The following is a 22,577-nucleotide window of genomic DNA, read 5'->3' on the forward strand; positions in this document are numbered from 1 at the left end:
TGTTGTCAGAGTCTGAAATACTGCTTCAGCGCTGTAGGTGGAGCAGCAGGGCTGTTCTTTCTGCACAACTTTCCAGGCTAGTGGGTCCAGCGTTGCACCCCTCCCAGTTTCTCAATGGTTTTTGCGATTTAGTGGATGCATGTGTTGGGGTGCACAGTGTAAGCTTTTTTTTTCTTTTTTTGCTGTAAGCCATCTCAAACCCCAAAATGGAGTGTGCCTCCGCCAAGGTACGAACAGCATGGGTTTCTTTGTTGCACACAAAAATTAGTCTGAAGGGATGCCTCCACTTGTCGCTCACCCCTTTCTCTCTCAGAAATGTTGTAGCAGGGTGAAGTGACCTCCAGCATTGTAGTATCACGGGGAGAGATAATGGAACAGCCCACTTTTGAATGCTCAAGGATGATGGCATTTTGGTCTCGTACAGTTGCCATGATGAGGTCTTTCTGTCTGTAGGAGTGTAGACAAGTCAGAATTTTCTGTGGCAAGCCTGGTGACTTAGCAGGTCTACCCGCTCTATCAATGTGATCTAGCACAATGTCTTTATCTGCCAAATCCGGCGCCACCTGTTTGAACAAATGAAGAACATATTCCTCTAACTTCCCAACGTTTGGTTGTAGTGGAATTCCCTTAATGTGGATGTTGGCTTGGTGCAGTTGATTTTCGAGGTCCTCTAGCCGATACCACAACTCCTCATTGTCATTTCACAGTTCCAGCAGCTCCCATCGATGTTCGTCGAGTTCCTCCTCACGGGAGTCATTGGATTGATCCAGAGTAACTATTGTTTGGCCTAGATCTCCCAGCTCTCTCTTAACGTCTTTGATGTCAGCCATCATGTCTTGTATAAGGGCCATGATATCATCCCTCAAGCCACCAAATAGTGTCTCCAGGAAGGCAGAGGTAAACTGTGCCCCTTCACCCACTGGGTCCTCAGTGTTTGCAGTGGGATGAGCACTTGCCACAAGCGAGCCCTCTCAAGATCGTTTATGCTTCTTTGCGAGGGGCTTACTCAGCATTTCTTTGAGGGTAGTGTCTTTTTTATTGTGGTGGGAAGCCATAACTGCAGTTGAGGGACAGTTGAGAATTGTGGTCCCGTTGCAGCACCACTGAGGGTCTTTAGCGTATGCAAATGTCGCCTCAGGTTCTTTAATAGAAGGGGTGGTCTATATGTGGTAGGCCTCTTCCAATATGTCATGGTCTAAGAGCATCGGAGTACCAGTTGCTGCAGAGTCGGTGGTGGCGAATTGGGCAGGAAGGCTCCAGATTGCCTCCAAATGGCTGGTGTCCCTTGACAATTAGTGGTACCAGCATTGATCGGGCCTCAGTCTTAAGGTGCAGCTGGTGTGTGTCAAGATTCCCCCTTGCAGTGTTTTAATTGCACCTCAGTAAGAGCCTCCCTTGTTCCCAGACACCAGTGCCCCCTCCTGCGACTCGGGGGCTCGATGCTCTGTTTGCCTGTGATATGGTCCTTCCGTTGTCCTGGGCACGTCTTACAGGCGGTCACAAGAGGACACGTCCAATGTTCTGTTAGGGTCACCCCTGGAACTTCGAGCCCCAAAAAGGGGTTCAGGGTGCCTTGCTTCCTCATCTCTGCAGTGCACCATGGCACCACAGCCCTGGGGTGTACTCTTCTCTGGGCTGCCATTCTGCCGAGGGCCACAGGCATGATCCTCCACTCAGGGCTGACTTTAGGACTGGTGACGCCCTGTGCAAAGGTTTACTGTGGCGCCCCCCCCAACCCCATGACCTCCTCCTCGGTTTCACTCACTGCCACCCGGCAAATGTGCCTCTCATCTCCCCATCGCTCCCCTTTCACATACATTCATGTGTTTTAAAGCATTTGTGAAGGCTGGCTTCACTAATCCACTCAGCTAGCCACTTAAAATATAGGGGCATATTTAAGAGCCCCTAGGGCCATTCTAACGCCACATCAGCGTAATTCTTTTACTCTAATGTGGCGTTAGAAGGCCAAAAATGCCATGCCATATTTACAATGTGGCGCAATGCATGCATTGCTCCACTTTGTATCCCTTTGCGCTACATTATGCCTGCGCCAGGCATAATGTATGCAATGTTGGCATTCCCCCATTTTGGGGGGGGAGAGGCAAAAAAAATGGTGCAAAGAAATCGGACAGATTTCTTTGCGTCATTTTTTTCCTGCACTTTTACCGCCTGCTCATAGCAGGCATTAAAAGAAGACTTCTGTTGGTTACAATGGGCCTCTGGGTGCTTTGCAGGATTAGCATCAAAACATTTTATGCTAATCCTGCAAAGCGCCGGAGTAGCGTAAAAAATTCTGACACTATTCCCCTAACTACTGCTATGTTGCGCCGTATTTTAAATACAGTGCACACATGGTGGCATTAGAGTGGCGCTAAGGGGCGTAAGAAAAGTGGTGCAGCACTGTGTGGAGCGCCACTTTTAAAAAATATGCCCCATAGGGGCATATTTAAGAGCCCCTAGTCCCATTCTAACGCCACATTAGTGGATTTTTTTTAAGCTAATGTGGCGTTAGAAGGCCAAAAACGCTGCGCTATATTTACAAAGTAGCGCAAAGCATGGCCATTGCAACCAGTGCCATTTAGGAGGGTCCATTTCAGGGCCCCCAATGGTACTTAAAAAAAAATACTTACCTGTACTCACCGATACTTACCTGGGATGGGGTCACCCCACAGGTCACCAAACGCCTGACCCAGGTATTAAAAAATGGAGCAAAGCAAGCTTTGCACCATTTTTTGACCCCTCCTCCTTCCCGTGCGTGATTTTAGCACGGGGGATAAATATGGAGCTATGGCCACAGAGTCATTTTTTTGCACGGGAACGCCTACTTTGCATCTCATTGACGCAAAGTAGGTTTCCACATCCAAAAAATGACTTTAACTCCATAAATTTGGCACTAAATGGGTCTAGCGCCAAAGTATAAATATGGAGTTAGTTTTGCACCAAATTTGCGTAAAAAAATGACGCAAATTCGGTGCAAAATAAGTATAAATATGCCAATTAGTCTGGTGAGTGACACTGTGCTTGGGCATGTGTTTAGCTCATCCCTTCTTCAGTTTGACGGTGTGTTTCTCAGGTATGAATATTCAAGAAACTGTACAGGAACTCTAGGACACATAAGCTGGACTACCTGGAATTAGGCTAGTCCTTAGCCTCTGGTAGATGGTTAAACTATATAGAAAAGAATATTGTTACCATAAATATGGTATGACATAAATATTATGGACTAAATTTCATTTACAAAAATATTTCTCAATTGGGTGTAGGTTTTCTATTTTATGATAGAGATTTCTAGCCACAAAATCTTCACCTTTTGAATATTCTCAAAGCGTCAGACTGGATTTGGAAACTTTTTGGCAGTACCTGTGCACGCCAGTAGGAGGCACCACGAGATTCTGTACTGATGCCATTCTGCTTCAGAAATGATGTGCGGAGCTTACATAGGAACTACTCCTGAGCACTGACATCAGTTCCCTTTTTCTGCACCTCCATGACCGGACCCGGAGCTACCTCCTGTCTCTTTGAGACCCTTCCCTCTTCAAAATATTTCTAAATTCAATGTGCAAGGAAATGTCACCTCCCAGAACAACATGTTTTAAGCCCTGGAAGAACTGTCACAAACAAATGTCTGTCACAGATCTTCATCAGATTTGCCTGTGGTGCCTGGGGTCGAGTCATGACCCTAAGGCCTGAAGTGATTGCAAGACAATGTACCCAAAGGCAATTTGAAACCGCAAGGTGAAATTTTACATTGCCAAGCACCAGAAAATTCAGCATCAAGACCGGTCCTCATCGAAAAGTTCAGTCCCGGTCCTGTTCCAGATCCTGAAGTAGCAGGAGTCATTCCAGTGGTCTATCTTCTTCTCAATCATAGTTGTTGGGTAAGTCTAAGAAAAAACACAAGAAATCTAAGCAGTACTCAGCCCCTGCCCTGCACTCACACTCTCCTGAAAAGGCACGGGAGGCACCATAAGTCTTGATCTCGTTCCCCATGTCACTCAACCTGGAAGCCTATCTTACAGATGTCCCAGCACTACTCACTTTGCACTCTGAAATAGATCGAGGAGTTCCACGGGGCCAGGCTCTTAACTCTTTGGATTCCTGCTGCTACCTCGGGTGCGCTTTCAGGCTCAACTGAGCTAAGAGGCTCCCAATCTGGAATACCACCAATGGCTACACCCTCAGTACCAGTTGGACTCTCAGGAACTATCCTGGCGCAGCCTCCGGCTCCATTTTTGACTTCACCTCCAGTGCTGCGATCCAAGCTGGATTCCAGCACATCAAAGCCATGCTGACTCCATTGACGCTGGAAGACATGGTAACTATTGTCCTCCATGACTGAGTCTGCACCGGTTCAACCAAGAACAAGGCTGCAATTGACCTCTATAGATGCACCACTTCCTCCATTCGCTCTGTTGCCTCTACAAGGAAGAACACATACCTTGCATTCCCTGTTCATCTATGGTTCAGACAATGACTACTATGCAGGTGATGAAATTGGCCAGCCACATCATGAAGAGAATTGGGATGATGACCTACAGGAAGCTAGTGGCCTTGATGCCTCTCTTGAGTCAGAGCTATCCTCAACCGCTGATCCTACCACTGAGGAGAGCCCTTCTTATGCCAAGGTGATGCGTAGGGTGGCAGACGTCCTTGACCTCCAGCTCCCCACCTTGGAGGTAAAGACCAATATTCTGACAGAAGTCCTCTAGCAGGGGATTTGCTAGCTTTCCACTTATTGCCAACAAGAAGGCCTCCTCTTTATCGAGGAAACATTTTTGTGTAATGCCTCCCAACATGGCATACAAACATTCAGGCGTGAGTCTTTTCTGTATTGAAGATGGAAGGAGAAAAGGATCCTAGGCCATACAATCCAGGTGGACACACTCTGTGTGTCATATACCTGTCCCTGCAGCTGCATCAGTTATACTATATTCCTTATCCTGAATTGCAGACTTAGGTTGAATTTCCTGCGTGTTATATGGCTTGGCATTATTTGCTTACAGCAGTAGATACCGCAAATGGAAACAAAAGAAAAAGCGTGTATTCTCATTGAAATAATGATGTAAATATGCATCATACATATTCAGTTTGAGTATCCAAAAATCTGATCTGGCTTGTAGTATTTAGTCCATCAACAAGCGTAGCACTAGTTATCACAATGGGTCTTATTCACAAAGTTAAACTTACACTTTTGGTGTAAGTTTAATAATGTTTTGATATTTTGATATTCACAAACTACAAGTGTAGTTTTACATACACATGTAGTGTCTTTGTGGAGAACTCCACACATAAAAAGGTAGGACTGTCTCTTCAGTCCTAAAGGTACTATGTGTAAAACTACAATGTTAGTTTGTGCATAACAAAAACATAGTAAACTTACACCAAAGTGTAAGTTTACCATTATGAATAAGGCCCATTGTGTTATGATGTTTTCCACTTAGCCTTAATGCCAACAAATTAAGCCTCAGTGGATGACTTCTATTATCAGAGGTGGACAATCTCTTAGTATCAGTCCCTGCCTCTAAAACATGCAAGCATAAGTGCATGCTATTATTAAATAGCCGATACTTTCAAGGGTCCAAACCGGGTATTATGGCTGGCACTACTGCATTGACTATATTGGAAGTGCGTGTAATAAGGATTCCCACTGAGAGAGATTCTTGTGCCCTGTTGTCACTTTATTGTGATCAAGGGTAACTTGACTGAACTCCGCCTTTTTCTGCCTCACACTGTTGGATCTGAAAATGTTGCTAGAAGTAGGGGCTGGTGACCTTTAAAAGTAGTGAGGCGTATCCTTTGGCTCGAATTCCAATGAGCTTCTTCCAGAAGGATTCTCTCACACTTTCTTTCACTAAGGGCCTCATTTACAAAGATTTGGCATAGGGCAGCGCCACAAGACTTTTTGCTGTGCTGGCTTATGCCAAATGGAAAGGACAGGAAGGCACCCTATCCACGATATACTGTGCATGCCTGTCCTTTCAGCCAGTGCCAGTACACAATTTGGTTCCTCGCGCCAAGGCAGGCACCTTTCACCATGGTGCAAGGGTGTCTGTGTTGTTGACAGGATTGTTTTGTCAGGAAGGGCCACCTTCTGCACAAAAAATCCAGAATGCAGCACACATGGAAAGAGTAAACACTTTGACTGGACTGGACTTTGTAAATTTGGGGCAGCGTCAAAATCCAGGCATGTTGTGTGGGAACACCCACTGAAACTCCTATGGAACACCTATTTGACACTCAGTAGGGCAACACAGATCTTTGCGTTGCCTTGCCTTACTCCATATCTATGAGGCCATGCAAAGCCATGCATGGTGGCTTTACGTCGCCTCATAGATATGATTGAGAGGCCTGGGCCACCGGAGTGTCTAAAAATTGACACTTCGGCGGTGCAGGCCTCTTGTAAATCACCCCCTAAGTTTAGTGTCTCATTCTGACTCAATCAGTCTCACTAATTCACACAGTTTCAATCATTCTACTGCAATCCACTCTGTCTCATGCAGCCCCACTCATCTTCACTCATTGTGAGTTACTCAGTCTTACTGTGTCTCGCACACAGTAACACTCAGTTACACTAACATGACATTCTCCCTCACTCACATTCATTCTCACATATACTCGTCCTTATCATCACATTCCCACTCACTCAGACTCACCCATTCACTGATTCTGTCTCACTTTAACTCACACACAAAGTCACAGAGACATGCTCACAGAGCTGTAATTTTACCAGCTCTGAACAGTATCTACGAAGGCTGGTTCAGGCACCTTCATACACCCGTGTCAGCAATCAAACAATGTCACTAGCTGCCTCAGCTTGTTGCTGCACCCGAAGCGAAGCAAGTGGGTCTGCATTTTATTTTTATTATACCAAGTGTGAGTCACTATTCACTCTTGACACAAAATAATGGACCACAAAACAACAAGGGTGTAGTGTAGCTGTGGAGCTCATAAAGGAGAGCGGCCACTTGTCCAGGCACACCCATCCATTAAACCAACCCATCCACTCATTTATCCACCCCTTTCACCCATCCATTCATCCATCCTTTCAGTCATCCATCCTTTCACTCATCTATCCACCCTTTCGCTCCATCTATCCATCCTTTCACTATGTCCATCTTTCATCCTGCCTTTGGCTCATCCATCAATCCACCCATCCATCCTTACACCCATCCATCCACCCTTCATCCCATGCATCCATCCATCCACTCATACATCCCTCTATTTACTCTTTTACTCAGCCATTCATCCTTTTACTCACTCCTCCATCTATCCATCTATTCATCCATTCATCATTACTGTTTCACTCACCCATCCCTCCTTTCATCCAGACATCCATCTACCCTGCCTTTTATTCATACATCCATTGTTTTACTCATCCATCTCTACATAATCCTTTCACTCGTCCATCCTTTCGCTCGTCCATCCATATTTTCACTCCATTCATTCATTCACTCATTTATCCTTTTGCACTTGCACTCATCTATCCATCTTTTCACTCATTTTTTCATCCATCCATCCTCTCTCATCTTCCATCGATCCATCCTGTTACTCCTCCATCCATCCATCTATCTATCCTCCCTTTCGCTCATACACCCTCTCTCCATTTCACTCTTCCATTCTTCCATTCATCCTTTCACTCATTCATCCAAGCATCTACCCATCCATCATTACAGGCATCCATCCACCCAGCATTCCTTTCACTCACTGGCCTTCCCACGTTCTTTATGAACCTTTGTCAGCTGAGCTGTAGACACAAGAGGCCCATCACGAACCCCATCTCACTGTAGCTGCTGCAGGGGTGGGGAGTTGACGATGCCCCTTAAGCAGAGCTTAACTGCACAATTACCTCTTAGTCCACTGGTGTAAGTGTTGCCCACAGCTGGTTCCTTCCTCCTCTTGGGCCTCTTGAGATAAGGAGCACTCTGTGGCCACAGCTCCGTAATATTATTTTCCAGAGTGAAAGCAAATGCAGTACTTAACAGGTGTTACTGCCAGGAGAGCAGCCCCTTGTACCTCTACTACATCCTGCCCCTCTGTGATGATCAACAAATTGTTTCCACCCACTCCCTCCTTGTCTCATGGCCTGCCCCACCCCCAGGCATTGAAGTGAATGGAGCTTTGTAACTCCTCCCAGGACCACTGTTTCTGGACCCCAAAAGCAACCGGATCCATGGCTTTCTAATTCAGCACTTTCTCTCCTGTGATGTCACTGCTGTAGCTTGTGCCTGCAGGTCGAAGAAAACCTGGTCCTGCTGGAGCACTTGCACAGTAAGACATCTGTTCACTAGAGATCACCCAGGACATACAGCACACTGTCTCATAGTAGTAATTTGTTTTCAGCTGCTCTGTTTTTATTTTCCCTGTTCTTGCCTCCAGGGTGGTAGGGCAATGCCCCCCTTTGCCCATCAGCACCAGTCTCCCCTGGTTGCCAGGTGCCCAAAGTGACAATAACGAATTATCTGAACCATTTATTCCAGTTTTGACCATGACAAAATTCTATGGCTGTCTTGAAAAAGGCTATTGGCTGATCTGCCAGGGCAAAATGTTGTTTATGAATGTGCCCAAGAAGTATAGGTATGGCTCTTAATAAGAGTAACCCAGTTTCCGTGCAAAAATCATTGCACATAATAAAACTTGACACTAGGGTGTTTGAAACTTATCGCATGTGATAATTATTCCCTAATAATAGTCTTGCCTATAGAATGGGATGTACAGTCGATTTGAGTGCTTACCAAACCTAAATTTGCATGCCCAAGCATTTTTGCCTTTAAATATTGGTGATTCGGATTTTGGCTGCGATAAGATTTGCACAACTCAAAATTCCAGTAACTGTAGTAACAACAACTACCACATATTCTGGAATTAAACGGGCCACTCGTAATGAGGGCTGTGATCTACAAGTACTTTAAACTTCAGTACATTCTTTTTTAATATACAAACTTGGAGTTGTATCAGGATACCATTATTTTTATTAAATGCTAATTTTATATTACATGTGGGCCTACAGATTCAGTATTTGAGTGAAATCTCTATGAAAAAGTATCAAAGCGCAAAGGGGAATAAATGATGCTCAGAAGATACTTTTAAGAATGTCCTAGTCTTTACAAACCATTTTAATCTTTGTTAAACTGATCATTTAAATTGCCAGTATAATAATAATGGCGGAGTGTAACCAAAGGCTAAACAAGCATATTTTTAAAAATCGCTTATACTGGGAAATAGTCTGTCAGAAATAAACTTAGGCCCTCAGTTCAACTTTGGCGGGCCGCAAAGTTAAAACCGCTGCGCGGCCGCCAATGCGGCCGCACTCCCGCAGTGTCTATTTGGAGATCCCCGCTGGGCCGGCGGGCATCTCGGCCGCAACAAAGGAGCCTGCTCCAAATGGAGCCGGCGGTGTTGCGGCGGTGCGACGGGTGCAGTTGCACCCTTCGCGCTTTTCACCTTCTGCTATGCAGACAGTGAAAAGCTCCATGGGGCCGTGGCAGGGGGCCCGCAACTTCCCTTTCCGCCAACCGCCATGAAAAGGCTGACGGAAGGGGGACTCGTAATCCCCTGGGGGATTACAATCGCCGGGACCAATGTGGCGGGAAACCGCCGGGACCAATGTGGCGGGAAACCGCTGGGACCAATGTGGCGGGAAACCGCCGGGACCAATGTGGCGGGAAACGGCCGGTCCCGGCTGTGCGACCGCAGCGCTTCTTCTGCAGTCGTAATCCCATGGGAAGCACCGCCAGCCTGTTGGCGGTGTTTCCATCGAAACAGCCCTGGCGGTCTTTGACCGCCAGGGTTGTAATGAGGGCCTTAATCTCTTTCGCTACCTGCACTTCTACCTGTTAGTTTATTTCTGCCCTCCTTCATTTCCCTAAAGTCTTATTGGTCCCTTCCCTTTCATTACCTCAAGTTCTGTGCTGTGTTTTCCATCGCTCTTATTGTTGATTATTTGATGCAAAACCTTAGCATCACTGCTCTTGGAGCATTTTAAAGTGTCCCTACACCTCATGGTGCGTGATCACTACAGAAATCTGTAAAAACAAATAAACACAAAAGAGCTTGCTTCGAAAAGTGAACAAACAGATTGGCCATTAAATCTAGGGACCTCACCCTCTAGACCCACACTTATTCTCATTCGAGCACAGGTAGTGCCTGGATCAGAATTACTTTGACAAAAATATTGCAAAATTAGGTTTTATGGGAAACAAGGCCCCCAACCCAAAGCAAGACAATTATCTTGCAAACAAGTTGTGAAGGGCAAATTGTTTCACAATACATTTTCATGGAGTTGTTTTCCCGCAGGGTAAGTTTTGCAAAATTTACATACTTTTTCAACTGTAAAGTCTCTTAACTGCGCAAAAATGAAAATTTCGCACAGGCCACGGGTTTCCTAGAAGGCTACCTCAAAACATAGACCCGCCCTCTCTATATCGGCGGCAAGAAAATAGAGCCTGAAAGCATTGTTGTTTCACTATGATACCCTGGACTGCTGGATTTATTTTAGACCATTTTTATTGTGTCAAACTGTAGACTTGACTGTGCTTTTCCTCAGAACATCTAATACAGTATAACTCTATTTAACGCCGATGAATGTCTCTTGCAGAGAAATCTACGTCCCATAATGACATGACGGACAGGTTTCATCTCACTGCAGAATATGGCCAGAGTGCAGAGCGGCGGAGGGAGAGGCGGAGTCAGTCAGACACCGCAATCAGCATTTCAAGCAGGGTATGTTTTCACTTTACCATGTATTTCATGATGTCTACCTCGTGGCACTGGTGGTCAAGGTTCAATGTTTACACTGTTGAATCTATGATGGTCATTGGTCCCCTGTTACCTGATGTGTTGGTTTATACCCTAGGGTGACTACCACATTCAAGCTACTTATGGCCACTGTTGTCAGTCCGGGACTTCTGTATGCTAACCTGATGCATTCTGGTGTTGTAGTCTTGCTTTGCGGCCATGTAAGTAATGAGACTAGCGCACCTGTAATCAATGATTTGCTAAGGGCTGTAGACAGTCCTAAGTGACATGGAGTGAAGTGGTTAGCATATTAAAGCCAAATCCTGTTCCATCAATTGAATACTGATCTTTATTAACTAAGTCCTTTGCATTGATGAGGCATTTTTTTCTGGAATGCATCCACCTAGCCTCTTACGATATAATGTCACACTGCTAGCTAATTGGCTCGATCCCCTCCAACTCTCATCTTATATTAGATTTAGAGATAACTGGATATTAATTCACTGGAGGAGAAATTGATCTTGTGCTCCACTTATGACAAAATCCACTTGTTTACTGGGATCTACTGCTAGGTGATAGGCCCACTATTTACCCCTCCCCTGGAATTACGGATTCTGGGGGCATCAGTGGCACCCTGGATGGGGCGGTTGGTATGGAATCACGTGTTAATTCGGGGTCCCCTGAGAAATGGGGAATTAACAATATTGCACAATATTCCTGAAGATATTCCCCATTTCTCCTTGAGTCTGGGTGAAAACCCTGTACCCATTATGTTCCAGGATGACTTATAAGCCCAGCGGGGGCTGCTAACTACTGGTAGTAGTTATCAGCCCCATCAAAATTAGCAGGGCTCTCATAACAAAGCACTTAGAGGGCTTTTCACATCCACGTTTATTATTAACCGCCTGATTTTAGTGGTCCTATGTGGAATACTGTAGTGTCAGACCCTCATACCAGTTCACGTGTCCCTGTTGCCACCTCACTTATTATTCGCTAATAACAGGGAAAGTGGAAAAAACCCTGATTTGCTGCAAGGCGGCTTAGAATGTAGAGCCACCCTAGACCCTGAAAGAGGAGGGACAACATTAGAAGTGATGTGTACCCAGAATGGAGAGGAGTGGCCACGAGGGGCTGAGTGCCTGAGACCTGATATATTTTCATGAATGACTGAGACATGTGCTTTGTGCTAGATCCTACTATGTGGATGGTTGTGGTATATGTACAGGGTGAAATCCGTGTTGTAAAAATTGGCAACAGAAGATCTGTTTGCCTTATATTATGTATTTGGTTTATTTATGGAGCAATTTTTTGTAGGCGTGGGAGGCTGCATAACTGCATGAAAGACTTCTCATGGTGGAGTAAAGTAATAAACTTGTGTCCTGACTATGACTGAGCTGGAGTTTTCCGTCCACAGCACCATTTCTGGTTTGCGCAAGAATTAGAATTCCAAGTTGTGCTGACTTTCCCACATTCAGTAATTACCAGAGATGATAAAGCGTGACTCTTTGTTAAATTTCGACAGGTCAAACTAGCCAGAATTAAAAAAAGGGAAAAAAGAGTATGGTATTTACGATAACATGCAGATTTTGGTGCGATAAGTTCCAAAATCGACATTTTGTTTCTGAAAACACTAGATTAATTGCAAAATCTGGAGAGTCAAAATGTATTTAGTGAGCTAGATAGCACCTCCCCTGCGGGGCATCCTAAATCTCTGATTACAAGTGGAGTGGAACATTCCGATATGTGGGGGAAGTCCTGTTATCACACAAATCAGAATTTTGAATATCATATTTGAATATCATAGTACATTGCATTCCTCCCGATATTTTCCCTGCTAAGTTTCGGCAGGCGGGAGGGGTCAAAAATATCCTGTGAAAGTGCTGCTATTAATGGTATGTGCGGATATCGGTGCTGAATTCTGCATGTTACATCGTATTGGGAATGGAGTATAGTCTGCACCTGATTAATATTTCATTTTAAGGTGTTAGTTATTACCAGGTATGGTGAATATCTCACCTCTATCCTGCCCACTCCTTATGGGGGCCTTAGTGTTCTTTCTAAACATCATCCTACTCAGATAATGTGTTGTCTATTAGAAACCTGTACTAATGCTTCCTCCTACATCCCAAATGCAAATACATCAGAATGGAAATGTCTAATACCTGGAAAAAGGGTCCACTATACATTACCAATTAGTGTGTGCCTCATGGCTAATAACATATCCATTGCAGATAGAGAGTTCGCCACATCTTCTTCACCTGGTCAACAAAGCTAAAGAAGAGGAGGCATATGCAAGGCGACATACCATTCAAGGTGGAGAATCCACACCCCTCATCAACAACATATTTTCTGGAGGCGTCAAACATGTAAGTTGGTTCGTATCATTTAATTAAAAAACATGAAATAACAAATAAGCAAAACCTTGATGCCCAATGATATTCAGTTAAGGAAGCAGTACATTGATAAGAGAACTTGGTGACTATATTTACTACTGGCTTGCAACAATTTGCAAAATGAATTGGAAAACAAACAATGGAGGCGCTTGCTTGTTTGGTATTTAAAGCCTAGGTAGAAAGAAACTAGTTCTTATCTCAACTCCTCTTCCAACAACATTTTGAAATTCATTGTCGACAAGCGGTAGAACTGATTTAGATTACTATAGTGTTTGATAGGTCAAAACTAATCTTGATCACAGATATTAAGATACAACAGTTTTCTTGTTTCTACTTTGAGATCTATGCCCTTCATAGGAAGTGTGTCTCCAGCCGCCTTATTTTTTAGGTTGAGTCTTACCAGAAATGTAGGTTTACCAAGAGCATACAGTAGCTTGCAGCCCGGCCATTGCTTACAATTGGTTGGGTTTACTGTCACTCACAGTTGCCTGCTTCTTAATTAATTGCTTTTTATGTCCCAGCTTTTCAATCTCATGTGGGTCCCTCTCGTGGAGCATAGCTATTTTACCATCTCTCTGACTGTCTGGTTTCTTTGCTTCTGCAGCACACCTATTAGGAAACTGCTATTTTCTTTTTGTTTAAACAATTCATGATAGTGCAGGTTTACCAGCTGTTTCCCTCGTGTGCCTCCCTTGTCTCTTTCTGCGCTTCGTATTGCTCTCTCTCATCTGCGTGCTTCTTCCTCCCCCTATGTGCGCTCTGTGTTGAGTGTGTGTTTCTTGTGCACCGTTCTCCTCCCCTCTGTGTTTTTCTTTTTCTCTCCCTCATACGCTTCACCACCTGCCCTCAGTGTTACTCACTCCCACATGTGCTGCTTTTAACTTCTTCCACTCATCATGCTTTTATTTTTTTCTTGGAAATTTTTCTGGGCGGTCAAAGCAGCAAATTGTTGCTGCCCCAACCATTTTTTAAAAAGTAATTTCACTCTACTTCTTTTAAAAAAAAAAAATGTTATTTACTGATCCATTGCAGATCAGTTTATAAACAAACTCTCACCCACATCTTTTCGCTCATACATCACACATTTGCTTACATACAGAATGACCGCAGCCACTGGCTGCCGCATCATTGCACCTTTTTTCCATTTTGGTCATACTCTGTGGCAGGGGTCTGTAAACTTTTCTGTAGTGAGAGCTACTTCTGATTAGTGAAAATCATCATGAGCTACTGAAGGCTAAACAACTCATGCATTATTACCAAACACCCCCACGCCAAACTTCCTTGACTTTAAGCCGATTGTTCATAGAGCCAGGTAATATGGTTCGAACAAAATACTTGAACTAGGGGCACTATGAAAGGGCTGCCATGTGTGTCAGTGAGAGTGTGGTATTTGGAGATGTATGAACATGTGTGCGTATGAATGTGATATATGTGTATGGGTAACTGAGAGCCGATGTCATATGTACTTGTGGCACAGGGCATACCTTTTGCCATACATGGCACCATTACACGTATAGCACAAATATACAGTCAAGTTTTTAATTGGGAAACATTTTAAGTGCAAAAATGCTCATAATGTGGAACATTTTTCTGCACTTTAAATGTCCTCCATTTAAAACAATTATTGTATTTTTCAGTTATTAATATTGTACAGTGTTTGACTGTCCACTGGGAGCAAGAAGCCTGCTGTTTGTAAATGCAACACTTTGAAAAATAATCTGAGAAAATTAAAATGAAAAGTTAACTTAGTTATAAGGTGATCTTCATTTTAATTTTCCCTGATTTGTTCCTACTTCCAATACTAAGTTGGCAAGGACTTTAATTTAGGAGTTAAATACCTTAATGCTTCAATTCTTCACCTCTGTACCCTGGGTCATAAATCTGACACCAGCACTGCTCCTTATCAGTCCCTGCTATCTGCAGCCTGGTGATAATAATGTAAAATAAACACAGCCATCCCTTAACTTTAAAAGGAAAAATGTGACCCTGTACTTAGACTGATTGGAGACACCTGCTCTATAGCATCAGCAAGAATTAATTTTTGGCAGTGCTGTACAACATAAAATGGAATTGGCAAAACCAATTAGCCCCAAAGGCAAGACCTACAGTCTTTGGCAATACTTAGTGTAACTATTGAGAGACAACAGAGGTTAAACACCATTACTTACTTACACTGCTGCTCAAATTCATCTGTAGACTCCATGGCCCTCATTGTATGTTCAGAGCTAATTTCCTATCTCTGTACACTTTAGAGTTAAAAAGGAATAACTCCAATGTTCCCCTGAGAGATTCAAACAGGTCATATTGGTAGAAACCTATAAAGTGGTGAGGGTTTGGGGGCATTAAGGATGAGGTAAGAGGTCCCGGTAAAAGGCAATGCAGAATTCACCGTGGTAAAACAATTCTACATGGTTTGCCTCATTTTCAAACTGAAAACACCGGCTAGTGGGCAGTTACCTCACCTGGTGAATATTTACCAGGTGTTGTAAGTAGCTCAAAGTGTTCTTCTCAACTTCTAATCAGGACTTGTGTGAACAAAGTATTATAAGAAAAGCTATATTTCCTTGTAATCCCTTCAGTTTTGCATCTATTTTTGTATTTTCATAACAATGCCCCATATTCCAATGATATTAATTCTGCGTAAAATATATATTTTGGCAATTACATATATGTAGGGAAATATAGCCAAGAATAAAGAATGCCATCATTAGACAACCCCAACTGTGCCATTTCGACCTGCTATACCTTATTGATGTGGTACTCAGACCATTGGAGAGAGCAGAGGCACCTGTTTAATACATTTTGCCTCTGGTTGTTCTAATATATTTCTAGGGAGCCTTGAGAAGTAGGGGGCCGATTCATGGCATGATGTGTTAATTGGTAATTGCTGTTCAGTTGAAGCTTGTCTTGTGTAGGTTTGAGGTTCTGACGGTATTTCTTATATCATGCTCTAATGGGTCCCCAACTCTTTGCCCTGGGCCCCAGAGTTTGAGGGGGACAACAAAACCTCTAGAAAAAACACCTCTGTAGATCCCTTTACATTGTGCTCTTTGGACTAGAGACCAGCATAGACAGAGCTAACCATTGCAGCTTTTACCCTATTATCATATGTCAAGTTACCTTTAGTATCCTTTAGACCAGGCCATACAGGCCATATATATCTCTGTGGTAACTGCTTCTTAATCAGCATTGAAACCTCATTGTTTGTGCTTCCCATCTACCTCAAGTGACAATTGCACCAGAGCACTCTCCCTTGTTGCCCACTGCTACAATTCATCTCAGTCAGCCGTGATGACTTAAAGTTGTCCCAAAACGCTCCAGGAGATATAGGCGGTCATTCTGACCCTGGCGGTCAAAGACCGCCAGGGCGGAGGACCGCGGGAGCACCGCCGACAGGCCGGCGGTGCTCCAATGGGGATTCCGACCGCGGCGGTAAAGCCGCGGTCGGACCGGCACCACTGGCGGTCTCCCGCCAGTGTACCGCCGCCCCATTGAATCCTCCAAGGCGGCGCAGCTTGCTGCGCCGCCGAGGGGATTCCGACCCCCCCTACCGCCATCCAGATCCCGGCGGTCCGACCGCCGGGAACCGGATGGCGGTAGGGGGGGTCGCGGGGCCCCTGGGGGCCCCTGCAGTGCCCATGCCACTGGCATGGGCATTGCAGGGGCCCCCGTAAGAGGGCCCCTAAATGTATTTCACTGTCTGCTGCGCAGACAGTGAAATACGCGACGGGTGCAACTGCACCCGTCGCACAGCTTCCACTCCGCCGGCTCGATTCCGAGCCGGCTTCATCGTGGAAGCCTCTTTCCCGCTGGGCTGGCGGGCGGCCTGAAGGCGACCGCCCGCCAGCCCAGCGGGAAAGTCAGAATTACCGCCGCGGTCTTTCGACCGCGGAACGGTAACCTGACGGCGGGACTTTGGCGGGCGGCCTCCGCCGCCCGCCAAGGTCAGAATGAGGGCCATAGTTTCCCTAATATTATTTGTCATGTACTCGTCTATGGCTCTAGGGAACCCACCCTGTTAGCTGCACCTGCAGCTGATTTGCAGCGTCTTCCATTCCAGACTCATGAAGGTGTTAAGTTCAATCCCTACGCGTGCAGGATCAGATACAGACATGGTTCCTATCTTTGCCCCTCTTACTTTCCCTGCCACAAGCAAGGGAGTTATATAATATTCATTCAAGAGCATGTGTTATGTGCCGTTCTCTGTGTGGTAGCTACTTTTCCACAATATCTTATCGACTGTGTTAAAGTCACCAAGGGTAATCTGCCACTTGTCGCAGTACCTTTTCAAGAAATTGGTCTTGACCTTGCTCGGGAGTGTGCAAAACAACAAATATTAGTAACTCCCCTTCCCCCTGTCTTACACCATAATGTACCTCCCTTCTTTATCCATTAGCGTTTACAGCATGATTAAATTGACAAATGTAGACATTAGAACTTACATCGCGCAAGTCTTAGAGGCAGCTGATGGTTATATCTGAGTTTTTTAGAACTTTGACTGAAATATGCCCGATTTGCCCCTTTGCAAGTAGCGTTCCTACAGTGCTACAATTTCTGGGTTTTTGAGATGCCAAATAATTTTGAATTTTTATTGTTTTGGAAAGCAAACTAATCCCCTTTACATTATGCAGAATGTAGCAGTCGGTAGTTTGTGGGGCAACATTTTTCTTCTGGCAGATGTGATCCATTGAAAAATCTGCTGTTAATGTTCCTTTTCTCATATCCATCTCCTCCTCCCCAGCTAAAACCCAGAACCAATAATGTTGGTGAGGAATAATCTGGTCTCCCATCTCTGACCTGGCCCGTGCTGCTGATTCGTGATGTAGCCAGGTTCTGGCACATATTATGCAGACCTATTTTGGCTGCATGACTAAGTGATCTCATAAAATGTCTCACTGTCACCTATATCAAGGTCAGTCCTCTTGTCGCTTGCCATCTTGTTCTCATGACCTTCCTCTGCCTGCTCGGTAATGTCTCTGTCTTTGTTCTTTCGCTGATTACTTTGTCTCCGGACCTGGATCTGCTTGCTGTCTTTGCTTTGGATGCCTTCAGTAATCTGCTCAGTATCTTTAGGTTTCTTCAGCGGTGTGAGCATGGTGTATTCTGTTGCTTGTTGGAAAATGATTCCAAAGGAGAATGACCATCCATGGCTTAAGTCGTTCAGTTTTCTCCTTAGTTGACTGGGTTAGGCCCTGCAGCAGAAACAGATCCCTCTTCCAAGAATCACCAGGGATAGTCTTGCCTCTCTCAATACTCTCTTTGTGGGTTGGATGGCAGTTTTACCACACCATCTCTGGGTCTCGCCACACCCCTCCCTTTTTCTAGGTCCCATTCTGTGTGTTCTCTTCCCCCCCAAAGATTGCCCCTTATTCCAGTCTCAAGACGTGCCCAGACACAGATTTACTTAAGCACAAATATTGGATCCTTCGACTTCACCCACATTCTGATATTATCTCTTCTTTCTCTGTTCTCTAAACATTTGCGTTTCATTTACAGCATGCCCCCTTGAATTTCCAGGATTATCACTTTTTGTTCGACTTGAATACCTTTCTCAATCACCTGAAGAGAGTCCCCTGCTTCTCCTAAATGGGTGGCTAAATAGTTCACAAGTTGCAGAAGTGTTGTAAAGGCTTTATGGGTGTTTCTTTTCACTGCTCTTAATTCCTGTTTTAAGCAATTCTTCCATTTATTGCGGAGGTCTTGGAAAAAAGCCTTTAAATCCTGTTTTGCTAATTCTGAATCTTCTTTCCTGGACGCTGTCTTTGTGCTCGTGTGAAGGGGCATCATGGTTGTGCTTGCGCCCTGCCATGGGTTGGGTTCCTAGTAGGATATGGTGTCTCTGCCTCGTTTTTTAGAGGGCTTAGCCCACATTCAGACTTCTGCAGCTTTGGTATTTAAATAATAATTATTGGCTCCACAAGAAGCAGTGTCTGTATAAGGGTTTTTCTTTTACATACCCTGTGTACATAAAGCTATAATGTTCTTCTTGTGGCATCCTGGGCTTCTTTAATATGGCCCTCGAGTGACGAAAAAGGTATTATTTGCTGCTGGACCAGACCGCTTAGATGGACCTTTCCAGATATATTTGCCAGGCTGCCCTACTGACTGCACCCCCCCTATTTACATTTTTAAATTTAGGGGCAGATATAAGAGCCCCTACTGCCTCCCTGCACCACATTAGCGTAATTTCTTTTACACAAATGTGACCCAACAAGGCCAAAATCCCCGCAGCAAATTTACAAAGTGGCGCAATGCACTTTGTAACCCTTTGCGACACATTATGCCTACGCGAGGCATAATGTATGCAAAGAGGGCGTTCTCCCGTTAGGGGGGCTGAAAAAATGGTGCAAAGCAATCTCAGAGATTTCTTTGTGCCTTTTTTTTTCAGCACTTTTAATGCCTGCTCAGAGCCTTTATACGGTGCACACAGGGTGGGCACTAAGAGGGCGAAAGAAAAGTGGCGTTGCAGCTGGTGCAGCGCCACTTTTCTTAAATCAGGCCTTAAGTGTTTTCATCGTACTATTTTTAACTATACTGAAATATAATATTTTTAGATTGCCACACTTTTCAGGAGCGATGATTTGTGTTTGTGATTTAGCGTGGGCTAAAAGTGACCAGGTTGTGACTTTGAGAAGTTATTGTTTACAAGAGATCAATTTGAACCTGAAAGTTGGGCTTACAGCGTGTCTGAAAGGCCCCACAACCCGAAATGGACCCTTCCCAGAGAAGCCTCAACAAACCCCACATCAATAAAATATCTGTTAATGAATCAATGTGTTCTTTCCACTAATTGCAGTCCAATATGAAATACAGAGCAAGCTATCATTAAAAAAAGAGAGTAATTTAGTTAATAATGCTATGCCCAACTTGTGTTCTGTGGATGCTAGTATTATTACAGACTGCCCTCGTAAATAAGAATCTCAATGTATTGAATATTATTTATTTGAATACCAGGTTGCTGGTGGAGCACAGTATAGAGAGTTTTGATACACTATTGTTGGGAATGGCCCTTTCTGCAGGATTATCTCCAAACTTTTGGTTCTCCTCCTATTTTTCTGACACCCTTTGTGTTGGCCTTAGGACTCAGGGCACTTTACCACTGCTAATCAGTGCTAAAGTGCATGTGCTCTCTCCCCTGAAACTTGGTATTATTGGCTTACACCTTTTTGGCTTATTTGATTTACCTGTAAGACCCTTGTAAAGTGGTATACCATATACCCAGGGCCTGTAAATTAAATGCTACTAGTGGGCCTGCAGCGAGTATTGCGCCTACAGAAGTAGCCTTTCAAACTTGTCTCAGGCCTGCCACTGCAGTCCCTCCATGCGCAGTTTACTACCCCATTGACTTGGCAAGTCCAACTTCACGGCAAGGCCTAAATGTCTTCTTTCCTACACCTAAGTCACAGCTAACGTAGGCCGTGGATAGCCGTATGAGCAGGGTACTGTGTGTTTAAAAGGTAGGACATATATTCTTATGTGGTACGTGTTCTAGTAGTGACAAATAATCTGTTTTGTTTTTCACTACTGTGAGTGTTGCTTCGTTCATAGGCTAGCTTTGGGAATTCCCTTAAACGGTGCTTAAGTGGTAGTTTCTGGTCTGTGAGAAGTAGCGTGGGCATGTTTGGTATGTTTGGAATGGTAGTGAGAAATCCAGATAATTTGTGTAGGTGGATTTTTTATTATCATTGTAGAAATGCCACTTTTAGAAAGTGGGTATTTCACTGTGCTTATGACTATTGTGCTTTGCCGCCTGTCTCCAATCCATGTCTAGGGTATAGTGACAACTGGGCTTTGTGCATACTTTCCAAACAGCCGTCACAGAGGAAGGGTGGAGGTGTAAAAGGATTACATATGCATACTTAATGGTCTTCCTGGGATTTGGGAGAGGAAGGCGGGGTGCACTTACATTTGTAAGACTGTGTCCTGCCCTCACACAAATGGCTTGTTTGTCCCCTTCTGATGTATGGAGCCAGTGCTAGGGTTGAAACGGGGTGTTGTGGACTTCTAAAGTTCTTTTGATGTGCCCCCTAGGATCAAAAACATTTTGAGTATAAGTACAGGGGTTGTACCCCATGTTTCTAGACACTGGTTGTACTTGTAACCAGACGCTGCTGGCTCTACAGACTGCACCTTACCAGAAGATTTGAAGGAGAAACCGCCACTGGACTTAGCTGCTTTGAAGTGCTGTCCTGCTGCCTGCTAGGCTGAGAGAAGTACTGCCACCTTGCTACAAGGACCTTTGTGCTGGCCTGCCTGCACCCTGTTTTTTGTGCCCCTAGTGTTCTCCAGTGGCTCATGGGCTTGCCTTCCTTCCCCCTGCTCTTGTGAGAAGTGTTCGGGAGGACCGTCTCCCAGTTTCCAGCTGTGCATCTGGTGACGCGCTGTATCCGACCTGCCGGTACATGGTGAGCACTGGGGTTGCTTTATTGGAAATGGGTGGGGGAGCACTGATTGCTCTATCTCCTGTCCTGACTTCAGCCAGCACATGGGGCGATTCCCCAGGGAATGCCTCGACCTTCTCCCAGCTGCAGGAGTCACTTGTGATGGAGACGTTGCTCTGTGCTATGGCTGACTCTGCAGAGGAAGGGGAAATGGAAAGAGCTGCCATGGCAGATGCACCATGGTTCCTGGGTGAGCAGCCTGCCCGTGGCTCACAAACAAAAAAGGATGATGGATGGAGTGCTGAACAATGCAAACACTCACAGATCTGGGATTAATCCATTGTTCTTTTTCTCACCATATCACCCCAGTTTGGACCCAGCCATATGCAAATCATTCTTGACCCTATTCCTCGTGGGAACAGTCCAGCCCAAACTGCCAGGCCAGGTCCTCCCTGGACTGGAAACCAGCATCCTGGGACCGGTTTCAGGGTTTTACCCTTCATCAGCCAGGCTAGCTTGAATACAGTGGCACAGTGAGCAAGGGACCCACGTCTGGGCATACCCTTCCCACTTAGGGCAACTTTAGCAAAACAAAAGGATGATGGACGGAGTGCTCAACAATGCAAACACTTACCCCCAGTCACAGATCTGGGTTTAATCCATCATTCTCTTGCTCACCATGCCACCCCAGTTTGGAACCAGCCATGTGCCAATAAGTCTTGACCCTGTTCCTCATGGGAACAGTCCAGCCCGCACTGCCAGGCCAATTCTCCCTGGACGGGAACAAGTATCTGGGCACCAGTTTCAGAGTATCACCCTTTAGCAGCCAGATTAGCTTGAATCCAGTGGCACAGTGAGCAAGGGACCCACGTCTGGGCATACCCTTCCCACTTAGGGCAACTTTAGCAACACAAAAGGATGATGGACGGAGTGCTGAACAATGGAATCAATCACCCCTAGTCACAGATCTGGGTTTAATCCATTGTTCTTTTGCTCACAATGCCACCCTAGTTTGGACCCAGCCATATGCAAATCAGTCTTGACCCTGTTCCTCATGGGAACAGTCCAG

At 44.9% G+C, this 22,577-nt stretch overlaps 1 protein-coding gene across 2 annotated transcripts in view; it reads left to right on the top strand.

Annotated features, from left to right (window-relative positions):
- Nucleotides 1–22,577, top strand: part of SYTL3 (synaptotagmin like 3) — a 459,450-nt gene that overhangs the window by 249,782 nt on the left and 187,091 nt on the right. For both annotated transcript variants that reach the window (XM_069234590.1, XM_069234589.1), the window contains exons 8-9: nt 10,595–10,719; nt 12,966–13,100. In XM_069234590.1, coding sequence (XP_069090691.1) covers nt 10,595–10,719; nt 12,966–13,100 — 260 coding nt within the window. The remainder of the gene's footprint in view (nt 1–10,594; nt 10,720–12,965; nt 13,101–22,577) is intronic.

The sequence above is a fragment of the Pleurodeles waltl genome, chromosome 5 (assembly GCF_031143425.1).
Source record: "Pleurodeles waltl isolate 20211129_DDA chromosome 5, aPleWal1.hap1.20221129, whole genome shotgun sequence".
NCBI lineage: Eukaryota > Metazoa > Chordata > Amphibia > Caudata > Salamandridae > Pleurodeles > Pleurodeles waltl.